This window comes from Vipera ursinii, assembly GCF_947247035.1.
Source record: "Vipera ursinii genome assembly, chromosome: 3".
Taxonomy (NCBI): domain Eukaryota; kingdom Metazoa; phylum Chordata; class Lepidosauria; order Squamata; family Viperidae; genus Vipera; species Vipera ursinii.
The window spans coordinates 186,391,156-186,414,180 of NC_139516.1; the positions used below are offsets into that span (position 1 = coordinate 186,391,156).

The following is a 23,025-nucleotide window of genomic DNA, read 5'->3' on the forward strand; positions in this document are numbered from 1 at the left end:
ATGTTATTTCTACAGCAATGTCTCCTTCAAGAACAGTTCTTCCAAGATATAACCAGCAAAACTTTATTTGGCTTTCTAAATTAGCCAAGGTCACACTTGAATTTATTTGCACCTGGATGCTAATGTAAATCAACTATGTTTTTTTCCCCATAGCTATGGTTTAGAAAATAATCTGATACATTTTAACATTATTATTTATAATAATTTATCTCTTCGGATTCTGATAAGACCTGTCAATGTTATCAAGGGATGGCAACTAAATTCATAAATCCCACGTTTCTGTTCACTAGGTGTGTATTTTCTTCCCCCTACACCAGGGGTAGGCAACCTTGGCTCTTTTATGACTCGTGGACTTCAACTCCCAGAATTCCTGAGCCAGCATAGCATAGCTCAGGAATTCTGGGAGTTGAAGTCCACGAGTCATAAAAGAGCCAAGGTTGCCTACCCCTGCCCTACACACACACACACACAGTTTGTAGCGCGCATTTTTAATGACGTTACTCGTCATAAATGAACACAGATGAATGCTTATGACTGATGAATGCCGAGCTGTAATAATCGCCACAATCCTGTCCCCGCCCACAGAACGAGCCGAGGCTTCGGCGTTTCCACAACAACAGGAGAAAAAGACTTCAGTGCTGCCGTTTCCACAGCGACGCGATCGGGCTGGAGGACAGTCTGCAGATGGCGGAAGCGCAGCTGCTTCGCGTGCTGCGGGGCGGCTCCGGAACTCGCTCGCTCTCTCTGGCACGTCGGGGGTTGCAGCACCCGCCGCGGGGGTTGGCCAGCTTAAGCAACTTGGAGGGCCTGAGCCTGCGAGACAACCAACTCTTCAGTCTCTCTCGCGAAATGGAGGCTCTGAGCCGGGTGAGCCGGCCCCAAAACCCTGGCTTGGAGGCGTATTTGTGGAGCATGGTTGTCACTCGCTTACCCTGATTGTAAGCTTTGTTACCCAGAATGCTGGTCTAAGAAGTCTCTGACTGATCCAGCTAGGGCCAGGCTCTTCTTGCACAGTTACAGATTGATCGCCTGCAGTGATCACCATTCTTCCATACTAGAGAATCTTTGATATTGCATGGAAAGAAGAAGCGGGAGGGGACATTCGTGCCGTTCTTAGAATGTTTTTTTAAAAAAATCTGTATTATTATTACAGTGAAGTTGTTTCTAAACTGCTATTATAACAAATGTTTAATAATTGCAATCTCAGCTGCAATCAAGCTGCTGCTGAATTTTGGATGAATACTTTTTTCAATCCAGAACAGCTTTGTAAGCCACACTGTTGAAAATCTATATTGAAAACGAATTAGTATAGTTTGTAATTTTTTCCCCCCAACAAGATAATTAGTTTCCTTGTGTTGTGGTTTCTTAAAGTGAGAGGATGTGACTGTGGCTAAGACAGGAGAAGCATCTTAAAATAAGTGTGTTTTTTTTCTTTTGGAAAAAAATAGGTACTGGTTTTAGGTCTTTTGAACAACATCTTAGGAACAGTTGAGAACTACAGAGTTTTGCTGCATGGCAATTTTTCTTTGTGATAAAACATATGTTACTTTGTGAGATAAATATACTACAGTTGTAATAATCTAAACCCATGACAGAATCAACATCCAATCTTGTTAAAGTTTTGGTTTAAACATATTCTCTAAAGGCTGTACTGGGATTGCAAAAATCCAAATATCATCCAGAACTGAACAAGCTTCTTGAGTGAGAAGTGAAATGTTTTCAAAGAAAAAAAAGGCTGATTGTCTTTCGGAAAAGCTCCTTTGGAACAACCATGACCTGGATAATTGAGAATCTCCATAGATATTCAGCAAAGTTGTATTACTGCAGCTTAAGACAGATTGCATTGATTGCAACTCATTGCAAACCATGATAGCAAAGGAGTGATATTAATGCAATTCATAGTTTATAGATCACTTGACTTAGGGCAACATGTCAATCCTGCAGTTTTACTTGATACAAAATTTCATTGTACCAAACATACTTAACTATACTTACCCTTAGGCATGAAAACCAGCTGGGTAACTTTTGGCTAGCTAGTCACTCTCTTTCAGCGTAACCCACTTCACAGGGTTCTTCTTGTGAGTAAAATAGGACAAGGAATATGTTTGCCAGAGTTATTTGTAAAAATAATAAAGATGGGATTCAAATAAATTCTGTATTCATCCTTACTTTGAGCTCCTGAATCATAAGGACTATTTCCGAGGAATTTGCATGCCATTCCATTCTATACATTTTTTTCCTGATAATTCCTTGCCATTTGTGTATCCTGCTATAATGTAGGATTTTGCTTGTAGGCCATTTCTTAATTTCAAGCTAAATAACAATAATGTCCAATTTTATTTTTAAGAGATAGAATTTCTGTTGCATGCTTTTATCACGGGATAGTTTCAGTTCTTAACATGATAGTTCAAAATTAGATAATAATGTACATGAGTTTCATTTTTCAACTTTAGAGGAGAACTGATCAACACTGCTTAATCAAATATCTGATTGTAGTTGAAGGTACTAAATTTGGGAAATAATAATTTTGAGGAAGTTCCAGAACAATTGAAGTATCTCATATCTCTGCAAAAGCTTTATTTGTTTGGAAACAAGATCACCAAAATATCACCTTTAATATTTGGTAAGGGCATATCATGTTGTGTTCAAAGTCAGATACTCTACTATATAGTAGATATATAACTACATAGGTGCTATACTATATACTTGGCAACAAATCTATGCAATATAATGAAATTACTCCCGGCATCCCACTGTAGTGAAATTACTTTTAATTTGCATGTTCATTCAAGTGTGTCATAATAACTTCCATTGTATAAGTTAGCATATGAATAAAATGAATAGTTTTAAAAGATATTTTATTGTCAATGATGCACATTTTAACTGATGTAATCTCAGGAGGAAAAATGTCACGAGAAAAGATGAATGCCTTTCCTAAATACCTACTTTGGGGGATTTTAAAGAATGTTTTATGAGAGAAGAAAGAAAAAGAAAGTCATCACCTCAAAAAACTACTCCAAATTCATTCTTCCCCTATTCAACTCTATGCTCCTTGAAAAGGATCCTGTTTCTTTTTTAAAAAAAAATGTTTATTATGTTCTCATTAACAGTTGTTACTTGTAAGCTGCTTTATCTGTTTTCTATCACTGGGGACATTATCTTCTAAGTATTTTTTTTGCCAGTAGTTCATCTTCAACTGAAACTGGTCCTAACAAAGCTAATGCAGATGTAGAAATTGAGGTTCCATATGACCCTTGAAAACCTCAAGTACAGCCCTAAGAATTCTGCAAATGCTCTTGCAAAATAGAATTTTTTTAAGTAGAAATGAAGATTTTTTAAAAAAAGCATAGCGGGATGGTATTTACCTCAAATTATTTAATTTAAAGTACCACTTGGTTATTTAAAAATAGTACCATGACATATAAATAAAATGAAACATTAAGAGAATAGGCATAATATAAGACTTCATATCTCTAAAAAATTATTTGAAGGCTATGTTTGTTTACAGATGATTTGAAGAATTTAGAACTTCTCAATCTGAACAAGAACCAACTAAGTTACCTTCCTCCAGAGATTTGCAGGTAAATTTGATAAATATCAGGATAAGGTTTTGCCTGAATTAGCTGTAATGTATAAATTGGTTTTAATAACCCATCACTATTTTTGTGAAGAGCAGCATCATCATTTGAATGATTAAAGTAAATTCCTTTTAATGTTTTAAAGATTGGACTATGTGTGGTTGAGGGGGATGTATGCTTATCTTAAAAGATAAGCTACTTAACAAAGAATATAAATACTTTTCCTAAGTCAATAGAAAGGACACAAACTCCTAGATTAGCATTAAAGGAGAATCATTGTTATGAGAGGCAGTGCAATATAGTGGCTAAAGTGTTGGATTTAGAATAGGAAGATCCAGGTTTGAGTTTACCCACCTTTTCAGATGGTAGCTGAAAAAAAAGCTTGCTGGCGATGGCTCGGAATTCTTGGGTATATTCGGCCACTGTTCTCCTGCCCTGCCTCACCGTCTTGATTCTCTCCCGGGCCTTCCGGTCAGCCAAAGGGTCCTCGAATCGTCGCCTCAAGGATGACATGAATCGGTTGAAGTCGTTGAGTTCTGGGGCGTTGGAGTCATGCAGGTTCACCACCCAGTCTGCGGCCGTCCCGTCCAGGGCAGATTGCACAATTCGGATGCGTGTTTTGTCACTGGGGATGTCCCGTCCGTACTCTTCCATGTAGCTGAGGACTTGGGTTAGGAAAAATCCCAGTCGTGATGGCTCCCCCTTGAACTTTGCTTTCAGGGGTGGGAATCTTTGGCTGGATCGTTGTCTGCGCCGCAGAGTGTATCGCTCCTCATCTCGATCCCCATCTGTGGGTCTGGGGGGGTACCGCTGAGTCAGCGGCTCCTGTTCCATTGGACAGCCCTGGGGTTTCAGGTGTTGGATCCCTTCCGTTACCCCTCCAGTTGCGACCCCAGGTGTTGTGGTTTCCAGCTCTCTCCTCCTTTAGTGAGCTCAGGGTTGTTTTCATCAAGTCAATAGCTTTTTCCAGAATCCGCTCTTCCTCACTGGCGTGCAGGGAGTTCTCCATCTCTTGTTTCCATTCCGGTTGGTGGTCGCTCCGTCTCAGGGTCACTTCTCTCGAAGCCTTTTCCCACTCACTTTTCCTTCCAACGCCCATCGACCACTGGGGTTTTTGTTCGTGCTGCTCCGCCGTTTCCTCCCAGGAGGAATATGATGCTTCAGCTTCCCAATGTTTCTGGGAGTTCGGCTGGGAGGAAGGCTCCTTCTCCGTGGGGCTTTCTTCCCTTCTTGCTTCATCGTCAGACATCATATTTATTTGCAAAGTCCCCCGGTAAGGTTCTTCTTCCCGGGTTGACTTTCGTTGCAAGCCCTGTCTAATGTCAGGACCCACCCCAAACCACGTCTTAGGAAGACAAAACTCTTGGAGTCAGGTTTTTAGTCCAAAAGAAATCTTTACTATGACATGCTTGGTTGTAGGAAATGAGACAGGGCTTAATGGTTCCACGATGTAAATCCTTATAAAGAGTTCCCGGTTTAACCCCCCCTAATCCCCATTTGGTCAGTCCCCCCATCCTTCCTCTCGTATCATCCATCTCGTGGGAAAAAGGAAGTTAGGACCCTTTTGTTTATTGCTGTCTTCCATGACAAAAGCCAGATGCTAGCCCCCCCTTTTGTTTCCCCGGTTCAAAAGGCTTCTCCTTTCCTTTGAAATGCCTATTGCCGGTTCAATACACATCTATCCTCTTCTCTTCGGGAGATGGCAGAATCCATGGGATATGTTTGAAACATTCCATTTATGAATATGATATAAATGGATTCTGACACCTCATTTCATTTATCTACAATAGACCAATGCTTCTTAACCTTGCAACTTTAAGACTCCATGCTGACTGGGGAATTTTAGGAGTTAAAGTCAACACATCTCAAAGTTGCCAAGATTGAGAAACACTGATCCAGATCATTTTTCTATTGCTTAAATACTGTATACCAACGCACTGCTTTCAGAACTGCATTGGTTGCCAGTTTTCTTATGAGCAGGGCTTTTTTTGTCATAACGCCCAGAACGCAGTTCCGGTACCTTTTTTGGATGGAACCTTGTAGGGCAGGCAAAGCGGGTTGTATGACGTGTGAGTTCTGGCACCTTTTTCTTTTACAAAAAAAGCACTGCTTATGAGCCATCATCTCAGGTGTTGGTTGTCATTTGTAAGACTATGTGGATCCGGACCTGGATATTGTAAAATCACCTCTTCCAATTTGTCCATTTTATCAGATCAAAGTGGATCAATTCCTTCTGCATCTTAATTATTTCAGAATGCTATTTGATGGGAACTAAAACTTAAGTGATTTTTATCACTGCCCCCATGCTTTGGCTTTATTACTGCCTCTGTGCTTTAGAAGAGCGATTAATACTTGGGTTTTCCATTTGGTCCAGAAGGAAAGCATGTAGCATACGTTGGAATGCATTAATGTACACGATTTTGTATATCTTTCATGAAGCTGTTGGAATTATTATTTTTGGGTGGGTTTATTTTCATTCAAGGGATTCAGCGATGATTATCAGCCTCATGAATGAATAACATTCAGACAACCGACAGCTACTAAATTATTTTTTAATCAACTTTCAGACTTCTAAAAATAAAATTTGCTAGACAACTCGTGACCCACTGGTCCATAGTTTTAGAAATATTTCCTTATCAGAATCCTCAATACCTTTTAACAATGGGAATAATTCAACAATTTAAAGTATTTGAAAAGTTCTTAAACGTTCAGGGAGATATTCAGAGATGTATCTGCCTTGAAAGTAGCCCATGTTGAACTGTATAGCATTGTCAGACATCAGGAATTGAGGAATAACAAAATAACAGAGTTGGAAGGGACCTTGGAGGTCTTCTAGTCCAACCCTCTGCTCAGGCAGGAAACCCTATATCATTTCAGACAAATGGTTATCCAATCTCTTCTTAAAAACGTCCAGTTTTGGAGCACCACAACTTCTGGAAGCAAGTTGTTCCACTGATTAATTGTTCTAATGGCCAGAAAGTTTCTCCTTAGTTCTAGGTTGCTTATCTCTTTGTTTACTTTCCATCTATTGCTTCTTGTCCTGCTTTCAGATTGGAGAATAAGTTGACTCCCTTTTCTTTGTGGCAATATATTTGTGGAAATATTTTTTGACATTTTGTATTGTCATAAAATGCTATATGATCATTTTATATACTGTGTAATGTATTGGCCTTTCGTATATGTTGTGTTTGCTCATGTTGCACTGCTTGCTAATTGCTTGCATCCAATTGCTAAATGCTAGTTCATGGTATGTTGTAACAATAGCTAGCCAGCCCAGACTGGTTGTCTCCAGCCGGCTAAGTAGGTCTTTGGGCAGGAAATCTATGCTTCAAACCTATTGGTTGCTGCCTATTGGCCAACCGTATAAATAGCTGCACAGCAGCTCCCTTGTAGCTTCAGTTATGTTTGACCTTCAATAAAGCCTTTTGCTGTTTTGAACCTTCCATCTTGCTCAATGCCTGCAAAGAACCGGCTATAAAACATACTGTTTTATATAATTTGCCAAATTTCAATTCCATGGGAGCCATGTAATGCACATTGAAAACACATTCTGTAAGTTAGCGTACATGATGTACTTTGGCTGAAAAAAATTGCCCTATGATGCACTGTTTTCATTCAGTTAAATGTTACAGGCACAAGAGTTTTAGTAAGATGCTAGACAACCTATGACATTTGCGTATCATTTCAGAAATACTTCCTTACCAGATTCCCTAGTACTTTCAACAATGGCAGAATTTCTGAATTTCTGAAAGGTAGAATTTCTGCCTTCACTGGAAAAATAGGGAAACATTCAAATATGTATCTGCCTTGAAAATAGCCCATGTTGATCTGCATAGAATAGTCAAGCAAAGATATAGGAAATGTTTTATTGAATGTTTTAATTTATATCATTAAATATTTTATAAAATTTGCCAAATGTTAATTCCACAGGAGTTGTGAATCTCATATTTTGGATCCATTCTGTAAGTGAGCCCATTTGAGATATCTTGGTTCAAAAATTGTGGCTCTGTAATGCAACATTTTATCTAGTTAAAGATTACAGGAACAAAACAACATAGATATGAGGGATCCTTGGTGCTCTGTTGCAGACATTTCATTACTCAACCTAGGTAATATCACTAGCACTGATGATGTTATCTAGTTTGGGAAATGAAACATCTGCAAGAAAACAAGCAAGTTTAGTGAGCACCAAGGGCCCCTCATGTCAACCCTGAGCAACAAATATTCTCCTTTATTAGGCTAGAAAGGCTAATTTGAGAATATGCTATATTTTATTAAAATTTATTTATATGCAAACAATAGAGGCTATCATCTATAAACAGTTGTTAAATATTTAAAAGCAAGTATCCTCAAATATTGTCTTCCAATAGGCTTGAAAATCTTGAATGTGTGAGTTTAGAGAATAACAAACTGGAAAAGATTCCCAAGGAATTTTGTTGCCTTCAGAATTTGCGTGAACTACACTTATCCCACAATCTTATCACCACATTACCTGAAGACATCAAACATCTGAAAAAACTCAAGGTCTTCATTTTGTCAAGAAATAAAATAGAAACCCTCCCTGATGTGAGTAGCTATGGTTTTTTGAGGAAAAAATGTATTATATTGTGACCATTAAAAAAGCCATGCCTTTAGGAATTGGATAGGGAAATGAAACAGGCTTTCAGACGCTCAATAGAAAGAGCCAATGATGATTGAGCTTGGAGACTCTTCTTCAGGAAATTTTGGATGGTTGAAGTTTTTCACTTTGCTGCAGAGTGATCTTTTGTGTATTATAGTTAACTCATCTTAAAAACTGCAATGATGTTCTGTTATTTGGTAAATATGCAGTACGTATACTCCAAACAATAGTCAAAGGTTTCGTTTATGTAAAGTACAGGTAGTCCTTGGCTTATGTCCACAATTAGGACCAGAACTTTCATTGTTAAGCCAAGTGGTTGTTAACTTGAGTGGTGCCCAACTTTGCAGCTTTTTTTGTCATGTTCATTAAGCAAATCATTGCAGTTTAGTGAATGATGTGGTGGTGTAGCAAATCCAGGTTCTCCCATTGACTTTGTTTGTTGGAACCTGATTGGGAAGGTGTTGAACAGTTGTTAATACATTCCAGTTCCTAAGCACCTGAATTTTGATCACGAGACTGAGAGGATGCTCTGACTGTTGTAAATGTATTGGTTGTAAGTCACTTTTTTCAGTGCCATTCTAATGGTCGCTAATTTGAATGGTTGTAAGTTGAGGACTACCTGTAGTAAATGTGCTTCAATGGTGTAACACAGGGATCTGCAACCTTGACAACTTTAAGACTTGTGGACTTCAGTTCCCAGAATTCCACAAGTCTTACAGTTGTTAAGATTGCAGACCCTTGGTGTAACATAATAAACATCACAGCGCGAAGGATTGTTTTGTCTGTATTAGTTGACTCTCAAACTTTTGCCTGAATCAATTTTAAGTGTAACAGTTTCTCCCTGCGTTTTATTTTATATTTTATTTTTCAACCATGGAAAAATGGTTGAAAGAGTTAAATGCCTTTGGAATATTGGAATATTGCAGAGAATATTTGGAATATTGCAGAGAAGTTAAAGAAAAACAATAAAGTCTAATAAATTAGTTGGATTGTCCAAATGTCATGTTTAATTTCCATATGTATATTAAATATCTTAAAAATGCTAAAAATATAGAAAGAAGTAAAACTTAAGCAGTCACTCCTAATCCATAATCCAAATGTATATTTGATATTTAAAAATGTTTGCATCTGGTGAAGGTGCTACAGATTATATAAAATGTGTCTAGAATAGCACAAACAGCTTCAGTTTCTGTACAAACTACTTTCTCATATACCTGGAACACCTCTTGAAAATTGTGATCAGCTTGTTATGGAGAAAAATGAAACTTTTCATAGCAAAATTGTCCTTTAGCATGGAATGAGTTACAGCATTTTAGCCATGGGGTCCTATGCAACAATGTTGTTTTTCTAAGGTGAGCTTATGCTACCTGTTTTAGTTAGCATCTCTCTTTAAAAAAAAAAAGAAATCCTTGTATGACATCTGTTTTACTTTTGAGGTTATAAAGGTGAATCCTAAATAGCCAACCATACTTGGCTGAATTAAACGTAGATGTATAGATATAAATATTATAGATATTATAGATAATATTGTGTTGGGAGTCTCCCGATACTCCCACGTTACACCTTTGCTCCGTGAGCTGCATTGGTTTCCAGTTGCCTTCCGGGTGAGATTCAAGGTACTAGTAATGGTGTTCAAAGCCCTACATGGCAGGGGTCCGGAGTACCTTAGGGAACACCTGCTGCCGGCATCGACTTCCCTCCGCCCTGTGCGTTCCCACAGAGAGGGCCTCCTCAGGGTGCCACCGGTCAGAGAATGTCGACTGGTGGCCCCCAGGGGGAGATCCTTCTCTGTGGGCGCCCTGGAGCTATGGAATCAGCTACCGGTTGAGCTCCGGACGGCGCCCGACCTTCGCTCCTTTCGCCGTGAGCTAAAAACATACTTTTTTGAACAAGCTGGCCTGGCCTGATGAGGGGATTGGGGGGGTTGTTATTGTTATTTTATTGGGTTTTTAAGATGTATTTTAGTATATGGGCATTTATTTAATCTTGTTTTAACTTTTGTAATTCTGTATTTTTATTCTTGCCCTGTTCACCGCCCTGAGTCCTTCGGGAGAAGGGCGGTATAGAAATATTATTAAATTAAATTAAATTAAAATTTATATACCATGATTTTGAAACAAGGGGGTTTAGATTCACACAAGATACTTAGCTGAAAACAGCTACATGTAGTTTAGCTTAGTATATGAATCCACTGCCAGTCTAATGTACTTCTAGTGTTATTTTGAGATCACAACATAAAACATTGTTTTATGTTTCAGTTGACAACGCAGGAAAAAAAAATGTCAAGAATAATATAGTCTAATCCTAGGAGCAAATAAATAAGACACATTATCTTCAGTTTATTTTATTTAATATATAAAAAGAATTACTAACACTCCTTTCTGTCTATATCCCGTATATTCAGCTTTTTTTCATGACTGCTGTCATTCTACCCTTCCTTATTTAAGGAAGAATGCTACATTTTGGATTCAAATGGTTTCTTTGGATACCTTTTTTATAAAAAGACAAAGGACTGGAACAAAATAATGATACTGCATAGCAAAAAATTTTTTAAATATAATTTAGGTCACATTTAAACATAATTAAAATGAATAACTTATTCTCCATGTATTTATTAATTATTTCTTCTTTCACATTAAAATTGAAATTTGATGGTTATTTCTGCATATGCTCTGGAAATACATTCCAGGAATTCAGTAACTTTATGCACATTCACTTGGAAACACACTGCGGAACTTCGAAGTAGGTCTACTTGAGGTTTGTGCTGAAGGGTACTAAATTTAATATTATTAATTCACATTTATCATTTTTAACTAGGGAATCTGCAAGCTGAAGAGACTTAAGATTCTTGATGTTGCAGGAAATAATATTCATATTTTTCCCAAAGCAGTAAGTATGACCGTTAATAAATAAATAAATAAATAAATAAATAAATAAATAAATAAATAAATAAATAAATCGATCTCTTCAGTGGAAACTGCCCTAACCAATCTTCTATTGAAGTCTAATGGTTGGCCCAGAAAGTACTCAAAAATAATGCATTTCCAAGAGCGCCAAATGAATATATCAAGGATCCTTACTTGACTTTTGATATTATATTTCTTTTTGTAATTGTGTTTATGCTGTTATTGCATTTTAGTTCCAACCACTTTGTTTTTGTACATGAATTTCTCCATTTTGTTGTTCTGGAAATACACTGTTGCTTAGTAAAGTTTAGTAATGTTTACTCAAAATCACAGATGATGAAGAATTGCAGGTAAAATCAGCCATATCAAAGGCTTTCTAAAACAAATTGTGTACAGTCAGCCACAAAAGCCATTGGAATGGATCTCTAAACAGAGTCCCACCATTTTAGTGCAGATATAGAAAATGTTCTTTTGTGTAGTTTTAGACTGAAATACAAGAGACATGAGGCCTTTTCAATCTGGGCAGAAAAAACATTCCCTCCCCCCCCCGTTGTATTTGTAGCTTTGTTCTTCTATGAAATAATTGAAGGTGTTGAAGCCACATGAACCTTTGGGGAAAGTGATCATGCATTACTGGAATTCAACATTCTGGAAGCACAAGCAATAGAACACAGTCAAACTAGAGTCTTGGACTTTAATTTCAATAAACTTAGAGCTTGGGAAGGATTCCATGGATGAGAATCCTAAAGGGGAAAACAACTCAAGAAGATTGGGAAATTTTGAAAAGTGAGATAATAAAAGCCCAGTCTAGCACAATACCAACAAAGAAAAATAACAGCTCTCAGAAGAAACCAGCATGGCTGCATAAAGAGCTTTCTGTTAAATTGAAAGATAAAAAGGACAAGTATAAAAAGTGGAGAGAGGGGCACATAACTAAGGCAGAATATCAGCAAATAGCCTGTGCCTGCAAAGATGAAGTGGGGAAAGGTAAGGCTCATAATGAACTAAGGCTTGCGACCAAAGTCAAAAATAACAAAAAAAGCTTCTTCCAACATGTAAAAAACAAGAAAAAAGTGAAGGAAATAATTGGTCCATTAGTGGGAGAAAGTGGCAAGAAGGTGACAAGCAACAGAGAGAAAGCAGAACTATTTAACTCGTTTTTTGCATCTGTCTTTACACAAAGGGAAAAAACAGTCCAACGTATCAAAAACAGTGCCATAAAAAACAGAATAGAAACACAAGTTAAGATAGGCAAGAAAATGGTAAGTGAGCACCTGTCCAGCCTAGACGAGTTCAAATCACCAGGACCAGATGGATTACACCCTAAGGTTCTCAAGGAACTAGCAGATGTGATCTCAGAGCCACTGAACTATATTTTTCAAAGATCCTGGAGCACTGGGGAACTACCAGAGGACTGGAAAAAAGCTGATGTAGTTCCCATCTTCAAAAAAAGGAAAAAAATAGAAACTACAGACCTATCAGCCTGACCTCAATATCTGGGAAGATTCTGGAAAAGATAATGAATCAAGGATCACCTAGGATGCAAATAAAGTCATTACTAAAAGCCAACATGGGTTTGTCAAAAACAGATCATGCCAGACAAATCTTATTGCATTCTTTGACCAAGTGACAAATTAGTGGACCAGAGGAATGCTGTGGATATAATTTTCTTGAACTTCAGTAAGGCATTTGATAAAGTAGATCACAACCTACTACTTGATAAGATAGAAAAATGTGGATTAGAAAGCATCACCACCAGATGGATTCGTAGCTGGCTGACTGGCCGTACTCAGCCTGTGGTCCTCAATGGAACTGCATCCACATGGAAGGAAATGTATATATTGGGGTGCCCCAGGGCTCTGTTCTGGGCCCAGTGCTGTTCAACTTCTTCATCAATGATTTGGATGATGGGATAGATGGGGAACTCATCAAAGTTGCAGATGACACAAAGCTGGCAGGAATAGCCAACACTCCAGAAGATAGGCTTAAGATACAGGAAGATCTGGACAGACTTGAACACTGGGCTCTATCCAACAAAATGAAATTCAATGGTGAAAAAAGTAAGGTTCTACATTTAGGAAGGAAGAACCAAATGTACAGGTATAGCATAGGTGGTACCTTGTTCAGTAGTAGTGACTGTGAGAGGGATCTTGGAGTCCTAGTGGACAATCACTTAAATATGAGCCAGCAGTGTGCTGCAGTTGCCGAAAAAGCCAACACAGTGCTAGGCTGTATTAACAGAGGGATAGAATCAAGATCACGTGAAGTATTAATACCACTTTACAATGCCTTGGTAAGGCCACACGTGGAATACTGCAACCAGTTTTGGTCACCACGATGTAAAAAAGATGTTGAGACTCTAGAAAGGGTACAGAGAAGAGCAACAAAGATGATTAGGGGACTGGAGGCTAAAACATATAAGGAACGGTTGCTGGAATTGGGTATGTGTAGTTTAACGAAGAGAAGGACGAGGTGTGACATGATAGCAGTGTTCCAATATCTCAGGGGCTTGACTCAGAGGGAGTCAAGCTATCCTCCAAAGCGCCTGAAGGCAGGACAGGAAGCAACGGATGGAATCTAGTCAAGGAGAGAAGCAACCTAGAACTAACGAGAAACTTGCTGACAGAACAATTAACCAGTGGAACAACCTTCCTCCAGAAGTGGTGAATGCTCCAACACTGGAAATTTTTAAGAAGAGACTGGACAGCTTTGTCTGAAATGGTATAGGGTTTCCTGCCTGAGCAGGGGGTTGGACTAGATGACCTCCAAGGTCCCTTCCAACTACTACTACTACTACTATTATTATTACTACTACTATTATTGTTATTATTATTATTATTATTATTATTATTATTATTATTATTATTATTATTATTATTATTATTATTATTATATGATTACTTGTCTGTCTGTCTGTCTGTCTCTCTCTCTCTCTACCTACCTTTCTAATTTTGTGGGCATTTGACTCCCAAAAAGACACTGGACATCTTATACGGTAATCAGAAAGAATACAAATAAGTATTCCCAAAATTGTCAGGTGGCTCCACAAATGCAAAACCGAACTGTAGGCCTAAGATGTATGGCAGATAAATGATGTTAATAGAAAAAAATACTAACTATATTGTTTTATATTTAAAACATTATTTTGTTATTTAAATAGATGGGATATCTTCAGCTTGAGGAACTTTACTGTGAAGATAATCCATTGCTTCAGAAAAACCCAGTTAGTGCCGTACAAGAAGAGGATATTCTCACTCTTAAGGTTATTAATACAGAAGTACTCCTTCAATAAACTATTGCTTTAGTATGATGCTTTCTCTAGATTTCAAACTAATTTATATTTTTGCTATTCAAACAATTTCAAATAACTATTTTGTAACCTGGGATATATGTTGAAAGTTATTTAAATTATATAAATACTGTATATTAGTTTTGAAGTGAAATGGATTGAAATGATTTAGTATAATACTAAGAACCTTAACTGTATGAATTTGGGATGATTAAAACATCAATTAAAACAGTAGTTGGGTTCAACTGTAGTTCTAAATTTAAACATGGGCCAGTGAAAAATTGGTTTCGTGTAACACCAAACCATATAAGTAATGATTTATGAAACACACTAGATGGGTTCACATACATCGCTAAACTAAATAAGCCATCTTATCATTTAGTAAAATATGTGAATCAGCCAATAACTCAGAAGGAAGGAGCATTTTTGATGTACGCTATGCATGAAATGTAAATGCTATCCTCTTATGTGTAACGAGGAAGAAAACATTTAAGGAACATAATAGAGCACCTTTTATCACGTTCAGCTGATAAATTGGGTGGTTTTTTTGGGGGGGTATCTTTGAGTCAGTTTTGACTCCTGGAAACTGCTTGAATGGGTTCCTCTTATTAAATCAAGTGTGCATTTCTTGAAAAAAGCCTGGGAATTGTTGAAAATGCAGCAACATGAGTGCTGAATGGTGTCTCTCAAAGGTCCCACATAATCCACGTATTGAAACAGCTTTATTGGTTATGGGTTATCTTCCACCCTCAATTCAAAGTATTTCCACTGGTGTGTAAAGCATTACTGTTTTTCATTTTTGTCTTCCTTCTTAATTAGGTTCTAATGATGGTTTTTATTGTATTTTTCTGAGTTGCAGTGTGCAGTTAAAAAGACAGAGGTGTATAATTTTTCTAAATTAAAACTTCAGGTTACATATTTAAATTTATTACAATTCTTGTCAATAATATTTATTATTTTGTCTTTTAAATCCACAGGAAATAACAGCAAGATTTATTTTTACTCAGCTGGAAAATGAAAACCCTCTTTTATGCAGAGCAGTAAAACAAAACCCACAAGTACAGAATTTGCTTTCCCAGAGGCAAGAATGTGCACAGTGTGGCCACAGCTTTCTGAGTATGTGGCTAGAATGTGTGCGCTTCATAGATATAAAACAGGTAAGTTACTTTGATACTGTAGAATTTTAAAGATGTATTCGCTACAATTCCAGACTAACTAGATTTTATTGCTGCATGCTTTTCTTATGCAGTTCTACTTTGTTTCTCTTCTGCATTCATCAAGGTAATAATTATTGGCTTCCAAACATAAGCAGAATCCTGACAAATTAAGGGAAGACTCCATATGGTCAAGAATTAATTTTCTATCAATGGCCAAGGGTATCTTATTTATACTCCTATAAGTTTTGCTTATAGGATTCAGGGAACCTAAAAATAGAAAAACTGTGTTTGGAAAATAAAGGAAAAACTGGGCTTAATATTAATGTGTGCTTCAAAATCTGATTGACCAGAATCCAAAACTGGGAAATAATGTTACTTTTATTTATTGTGAGGATTTGCCTTAATTTTATCATTAATTCCATTTCTAAACTCATGGTTATTCTGATTAACTGCAGTTGGAAAAACTTCCTTAGTTTCTTTTAAATAGATAACTTATAGGAAATAAACTATACATATGCTTGCCGGAGGGCTTTCATCTCCACTGAAAATCTGTAATATAATAAAAAACTGCTTTTGAAAGAAAACATTGTTTAAAGTTTTGGACCTGAAGAAATCTATCTTGGAAAATTAATGTAATTATATATAGTAATAGCACAAGTTTCATTCATATATTCAGTTGAAAGTAGTTTAACAAGCCTAAGTTTATATTGTAATTGATTATATGACCAATTTCATGGCTGGACCATGTCTGAAACACTGGGAATGGGTAGAAAAGAAAATTCTGGGAGAAAATCAGGGAACACCAAAACTTTCTTTGACTGGGACACTGTACTGTATACACAATTATAACAAGAAATATGTTTTACAGTAAAAATATGTTTTATAAAAATAAAGAAAGTGTGCTTATATTTTTGGAGATATCCCAATGTAATTTAAATAATGGGTATTACAAAATGGAGGTTTGAATGCAGAATTCAGTGACCCAAAATGAAAATACATCAGTGCTGTTTGCGAAAGCTTGTACAAGAACAAGCAGAACATTACTGTTTAATTTCAGAGATTACATTCTTGCATAAGAAATAATGAATCGGAGCAGTACCACCCATATAATGTATACATTTTAGTAGGGGTTTAAAGTTTTATACAACAACTTCTATAAACAAGCTCTTGGACTAAGTTGAAAACAGACGTTATGTAAACAAAATATTTTTTGTTTTGTAAATGATCTATTTTCTCTCAGTTATAGATACTAAGTATCCATCTGCCCAATGCACATTTCTTATGAAAAGCAGCCCAATTACTCTGGCTAAGTTCCCAAGAACACATGGGATTCTTTAAAAACCTTCCATGCCATTTTGCAAGCTATATTTGAGGATCTTTTCCACATGGTAGAGTTGCTTGTGAAACACAATACACAACCCCCCTTCAGGCAAGCACTTAATTTCTTTTGACCCAACCAATAATTATTTAATATCTCAATTCTCATCCTGCATAATTGGCATTCTGTATGAATAAAGTGGAAAGCACACAATAGCATTCTGAAATTTTAATTTGTAAAAATATAACACATTTTCATTTTGACACCATAAATATAAAATCCTGAATTTTGAATCTTACTGGTTTCAAGTTAATAGGGGTGGAAAACAGTGATATTATTTTTCATATAAATGACTTGTAGAATAGAATGATAACTAAAAGTTTGGACATAGATGTGAGAAAACAGGTTTAATCTCCATTAGGTTACCAAGCTTATTGACTTTTACCTTTGGACAAGTCAACTGCATTGGTCATCTATGGTTGCCAAAAGGACAAAATACTTCTTTGGGTTATTGTGGGGAAGCTGAGGAAAAATATAGTCAATCCAAATAGATACTGGTTTTAGTATGTATGTAATTGTGCTGACCATGGAAAGCTATTATTATAATAACATGCAGCCTTTCTGCATATTATTATAAGAATAAATATATTTTTATTTGATTGGATTGTATATCTACTCTTAATGTAGAAAAAGAAGTGTACTCTTCCATTTATATAAATTCAAGATTGAGCTAAATATTGTTCTTGTACATCATTCCAGCCTTCTCACCTCCCTACCCCAAACTAGTCCTCCATTTTATCCTATTGATTACCTGAATGAAACCAGTTATGGGCTATAAGCTTCCTGCCCTACCATTTAGAACATTCTCAAAAATGTCCATGCTATCTTCATGGTATTTATTGACAATCCTCATTCATTTAAATGGAGGCTAAAAAGAGAACAATATTTATTTACTCCTTTCCCCAAGCAACAAAGCTTATACAGGTTTAAGTCCAACGGAACTGAATTTTCAGCAGCTCATGATCTACTGACTCCAGGAAGTCAGTGGGGTATAGATAGAGGGTTAAGGATTGTGACTCTGTGTATATCACTATGCTTCTCTTTGTCTAACAGATTCCTAATCTGAGATCACATGAGTTTTAATCGATGCTAGATAACCCATGATGTCTTGGGTTATCATTTCAGAGATATTTCCTTATCAGATTCCTCAATGCCTTCAACAATGGCAGCAACAATAATTGGTGTCCAAGTAATATCCCAGACAGCAGCCCTTTTCAAATAACAGTTTATTCAAACATAAACCAAATAGTGGGTTTTGAAAATCAGCTTCAAACTTTGTTCTTTGAATTTCAGACTCAAGAGCTGTTCTCTTAATCCCTGCTTTTTTCAAACTGTGTTGATTCAGAATGACAAAAATATGTTTTGGTGTTGTATCTTTTGATTCTCGTGTCTATGTAAGCTTCATAAAAACCACCCAGTACTTCTCCATGCCTAGTTGTCTGCGTTGGTCAAGGAATGTAGCCATTGGCAAACATATCAGGACCATGTAGTCCTGTTTTATAGTCAATGGTGGGATTCAAATCTGTGAACAACCAGTTCTCTGTGTGGATGCCGCTTCTGGAAGTCCATTCTGGGCCTGGGCAACAAAAAATTAGCTACCGGTTCTACCAAACTAGTGTGAACTGGCTGAATCCCACCAATGTGTATAGTCCAAGACAAGACACTACATATGTTGTGTTCTTTTCAAATGGGGGTTTAGTCTCTAATTGGGACAAAAGATAGTGAAATCTGAAACATGAGTGGATGAATGAATGGAACTAACATGGACAGTACCATATTCATACACATGTGCTATAGTACTTCATAACAGAATCTGACATCCCTTTGGAGGAACTCTATAAAAAGGAAGAAAATTCTGGAGGCTTACCCGGAACAAATCTGACCTTATTTCTTGACACCACTTCAACAGAATATGAAATCTTGATTTCTAGGTCCAGGTTCTGCTCGTCTAATTGCTATAGTAAATTTGTTTTCTCTGACTCTTGTGGACCCATTTTCCTCACCTAATTATTATAATTGGGCTAGAATGTTCTTTACATATTCAGAATCCCTGGCAACTTCAGAAAACTCCTTAACTGCAGATATGATTTATATCATTTATCAGAAAAAAAGGAGCCTTGGTGGAGCAGTGGGCTAATGCCTCCTTAAGTAACACCAGCTGCCTGCAATTAGTGCAGGTTCGCATCCCACCAGGCTCAAGGTTGACTCAACCTTCCATCCTTCCGAGGTAGGTAAAATGAGGACCCAGATTGTTGGGGGCAATAAGCTGACTTTGTAATAATGCCGCTTGGGGGGGGGGCGAAAGCCCTAATAAGCAGGCATATACATAGAATGAAGGCTATTGCTAAGCACATTGGTTTGTGCTTAAATTGTAAGCCGCCCTGAGTCTTCAGAGAAGGACGGGATATAAATGGGATTAAAAGAAGAGCCTTGGTGGAGCAGTGGGCTAATGCCTCCTTAAGTAACACCAGCTGCCTGCAATTAGTGCAGGTTCGCATCCCACCAGGCTCAAAGTTGACTCAGCCTTCCATCCTTCCGAGGTAGGTAAAATGAGGACCCAGATTGTTGGGGGCAATAAGCTGACTTTGTAATAATGCCGCTTGGGGGGGGCGAAAGCCCTAATAAGCAGGCATATACATAGAATGAAGGCTATTGCTAAGCACATTGGTTTGTGCTTAAATTGTAAGCCGCCCTGAGTCTTTGGAGAAGGGCGGGATATAAATGGGATTAAAAATAAAAAAATGTGAAGAGACTTTTTCATAGTAAAGTATAATGTACAAAAAAAAAAGAAATGTAAAATTCTGTAACCTAGATTCACAATTTTTTTCTGTTTCTTTTTAGAAGCGAATGAAGACAAGCAAAAACTTGCAGCTTTTACCTGTTAGGTCACTACTATGTTCATACAAATGTTTTTACCACCGTGATCATGAACTCTTTGGAATCTCTGTATTGTAAAGCAAACAGTGAAACGGTGCCTCAACCAGCTTGCAGCTATCAGTTTTCTCAAGTTCTTTAAAACCTGAAGCCAGCATTAATTGCTACATCAGTATTTAATTAAAAATTAATAGTTTTTATGGCAGTGTAATTTCAGAGAAGTGATGGTTGGTAATATCTTTTGGCAAACTAGACTCCACATCTGACAGTAGATTTACTTGGGCAAGCAGCATTATTTTACTTTCAGGTAAAGTTTTATAATGAAAACTATTTGGATTATATTATTTCTTTGGGATTTTGTCCACCAAAACTAATGTGAAATTCTGTATTTTTCTAGGATTAGAATTTAATGATGCAATAGACTCCGTTAACATATGTGGGGAGATTGACTTTTACTTTAAAATCCTGTTTTCTAGATGTTTATCACTTGGGTATAAAATTTGGCATGCAGAACTTTCAACATTGGAGAAACCGGGTTGGAGGATTTGAAAGAAAGGTGGCATGTATAAGGGATTTCTTCATTCTTAGGCGCATTGATTACAGAAAAATCTATGTGTATCATGCCAAATTTTGAAAAAAAAGTTCTGTAAGGAAGCAGGAAATTAAAGATATGGGCCTGTTTACTTGCTTTTCCAATTATTATATGGAAGGGTCTTTTTTAATTCTTACGGATGTTTCTATACGATAAGTCTTCCAAAGTTTTAATTAGCATGCTCATCTCATGTCACTAATTATAGTCTATCAAAATACCAAATTTATCTTAAATATGAACATTTACAGTTTACACATAGAGATCAGGCAGAAAGGATAATAAGTGGAACCATGTGATTGCCTTAAGTGACATTTTCCATTCAGCACAATAACGTTATTGAAAAGCTATGCAGCAATTCACTGTTTTTTTTAAAACAGAAAATTGAATTCAGCATTTATATTAGGAAAGAGATGACCATACAAAATTATAGATACCTGTAGAATGCACTGAATGATTTTTCCACTTCTCAAAATTTAACAAAGAAATAGGCTGATTAAGCTGTCCCTGCCTACTGTAGGTACAGTTTTCTGTACAGGTAATCTTCGACTTAGAACCACAATGGAGCCTGGAATTTCAATTGTAAATTGTTGTAGTCATAAGTTGAGTTACCATGTGACCAGACTCAATTTTATGAACATTATTTAGAACAATTGTAAGGTGAATCATTGTGGTCATTAAGCAAATCACATGGTTGTTAAACAAATCCATTCTTCTGAATGGCCATTTTTGACTGGAATTCAGAAAAAAATGCCAGAAACATCTCTCAAGCAAATTTAAAGTTACCATTCAGAGAATTCAACTAACAGATAATTCCAGTGTAATAATTTGGAAATAATTCCAAAGCTGCTTTTAAATACTTTGGATTCTTTCTCTTCTACAGGAACAGACATCTGCACTTGCACACTCCTTGCTTAGAACTTTGAAAACCATATTAGCGTTGCATTTGTACAAACTGTTTTATGGCATTAGGAATGAAAACAATCTAATAGCTGCTGTGCCTTTAAACACAAAGTCAAGCTGTCTGGATGTTAGTGACAATTTCTGCAAAAGTTTTATTTTTCTATAATAAATAAATAAATAAATGTAAAAGAATTCCTAGTGAATTCCTAGTGAAAACTGTTTTATTGTAGATTTTGTTTTATTTTAAAACATTTGGTTAGTATATTTGTTATATTTTAAACTATACCTTCAGAGCAGCAAATTACGCAAAAGAAGCACTGCAAAACTCAAGCAACCATAAATCAATGCAAAAGTTTGTCCCAAGTTGTTTTCAGTCTACCGCACAGGCATGGATTAAAATCACAGGGCTGATGTGCTAGTCTGTAACTGAAAGTGGTGTCATAAATCATCATGGTTTCTCAGCAAGATCAAATAAGTACATGTTCACCATTATTGTGCTTAGAGCCAAGTCTTTTGAGACGTTCCATAACATGGGACTCCTATTGGGAACTTAATGTTTCAAGCCTCAATGCAAAACAGGGTTTGGACTTAGACCAACAAGTCCCAATTTCAAATTCCCAGTCAATCACAGAGCTTGTTGGATGATTTGGAGTTAGTTACTCTCAGCCTTATCTATTTTACAGATAAGAGTAGTATTACGGTGATAAAGTTATAAAAGACTTTGTCTATGCTGGTATGAACTCATAGGAAAGGTGTCCCCTTCATGGATTACTGCCTTGTCATGGCGAAGGGGCTTGCGTAATTCAATGAAGCTATGAGCTATGCCATGCAGGGCCACCAAGACGGAAAGGTCATAGCAGAGAGTTCTGACAAAACGTGATCTACTGGAGAAGGAAATGGCAACCCACTCCAGTATCTTTGCCATGAAAACCCTATGGACAGTACCATAAGGCAAAATGATATGACCCTGGAAGATGAGCCCCTCAGGTCGGAAGGTGTCCAATATGCTACTGAGCAGAGAGCAGAGACCTATTACTAGTAGCGCCAGAAAGAATGAAGCGACTGGGCCAAAACTGAAAGGACGCTCAGCTGTGGATGTATCTGGTGGTGGAAGGAAAGTCCGATGCTGTAAAGATTTTTTCTCTATAGGAACCTGGAATGTAAGATCCATGAATCAAGGCAAGCTGGTCAAATGAGATGATAAGACTGAACATCGACATCTTAGGAATCAGCAAACTAAAATGGACAGCAATGGGTGAATTTAATTCAGGTGACCATCAGGTATACTACTGTGGGCAAGAATCCCTCAGAAGAAATGGAGTAGCCTTCATAGTCAATAAAAGTAGGAAAAGCAATACTGGGATACAATCCTCAAAATGACAGAATGATCTCAGTTCGAATCCAAGGCAAACCATTCAATATCATAGTCCAAGTCTATGCCCCTACCACCGGTGCTGAAGAGGATGAAATTGACCGGTTCTATGAAGCCCTACAGCACCTTATAGAACTAACACCAAAAAATGATGTCCTTATCATCATGGGGGATTGGAATGGCAAAGTAGGAAGCCAAGATAACCGAAATAACAGGGAAGTTTGGCCTTGGAGTACAAAATGAGAATATGATGGTCATAGCAAAAACTCTTCCAACAACCCAAGAAACGGCTCTACACATGGACATCACCAGACGGCCAACACAGAAATCAGATTGACTATGTGCTCTGCAGCCAAAA

At 37.0% G+C, this 23,025-nt stretch overlaps 1 protein-coding gene across 2 annotated transcripts; it reads left to right on the top strand.

The window, feature by feature from the left end:
• Positions 1–684: 684 nt before the first annotated feature.
• LRRC69 (leucine rich repeat containing 69) lies at positions 685–21,495 on the top strand (the record flags this gene model as incomplete). 2 transcript variants are annotated; one of them, XM_083359688.1, is made up of 8 exons in its annotated part: positions 685–867; positions 2,497–2,623; positions 3,509–3,581; positions 7,949–8,144; positions 11,017–11,088; positions 14,266–14,367; positions 15,372–15,551; positions 19,771–21,495. In XM_083359688.1, 8 exons carry the CDS (start codon positions 685–687, stop codon positions 19,882–19,884), a joined length of 1,047 nt encoding a protein of 348 aa, XP_083215814.1. In that variant the 3' UTR covers positions 19,885–21,495. The 2 variants fall into 2 exon arrangements, with proteins under 2 accessions (XP_083215814.1, XP_083215815.1); XM_083359689.1 differs by having other exon boundaries at positions 19,774–21,495.
• Between the last annotated feature and the right edge of the window lie 1,530 nt (positions 21,496–23,025).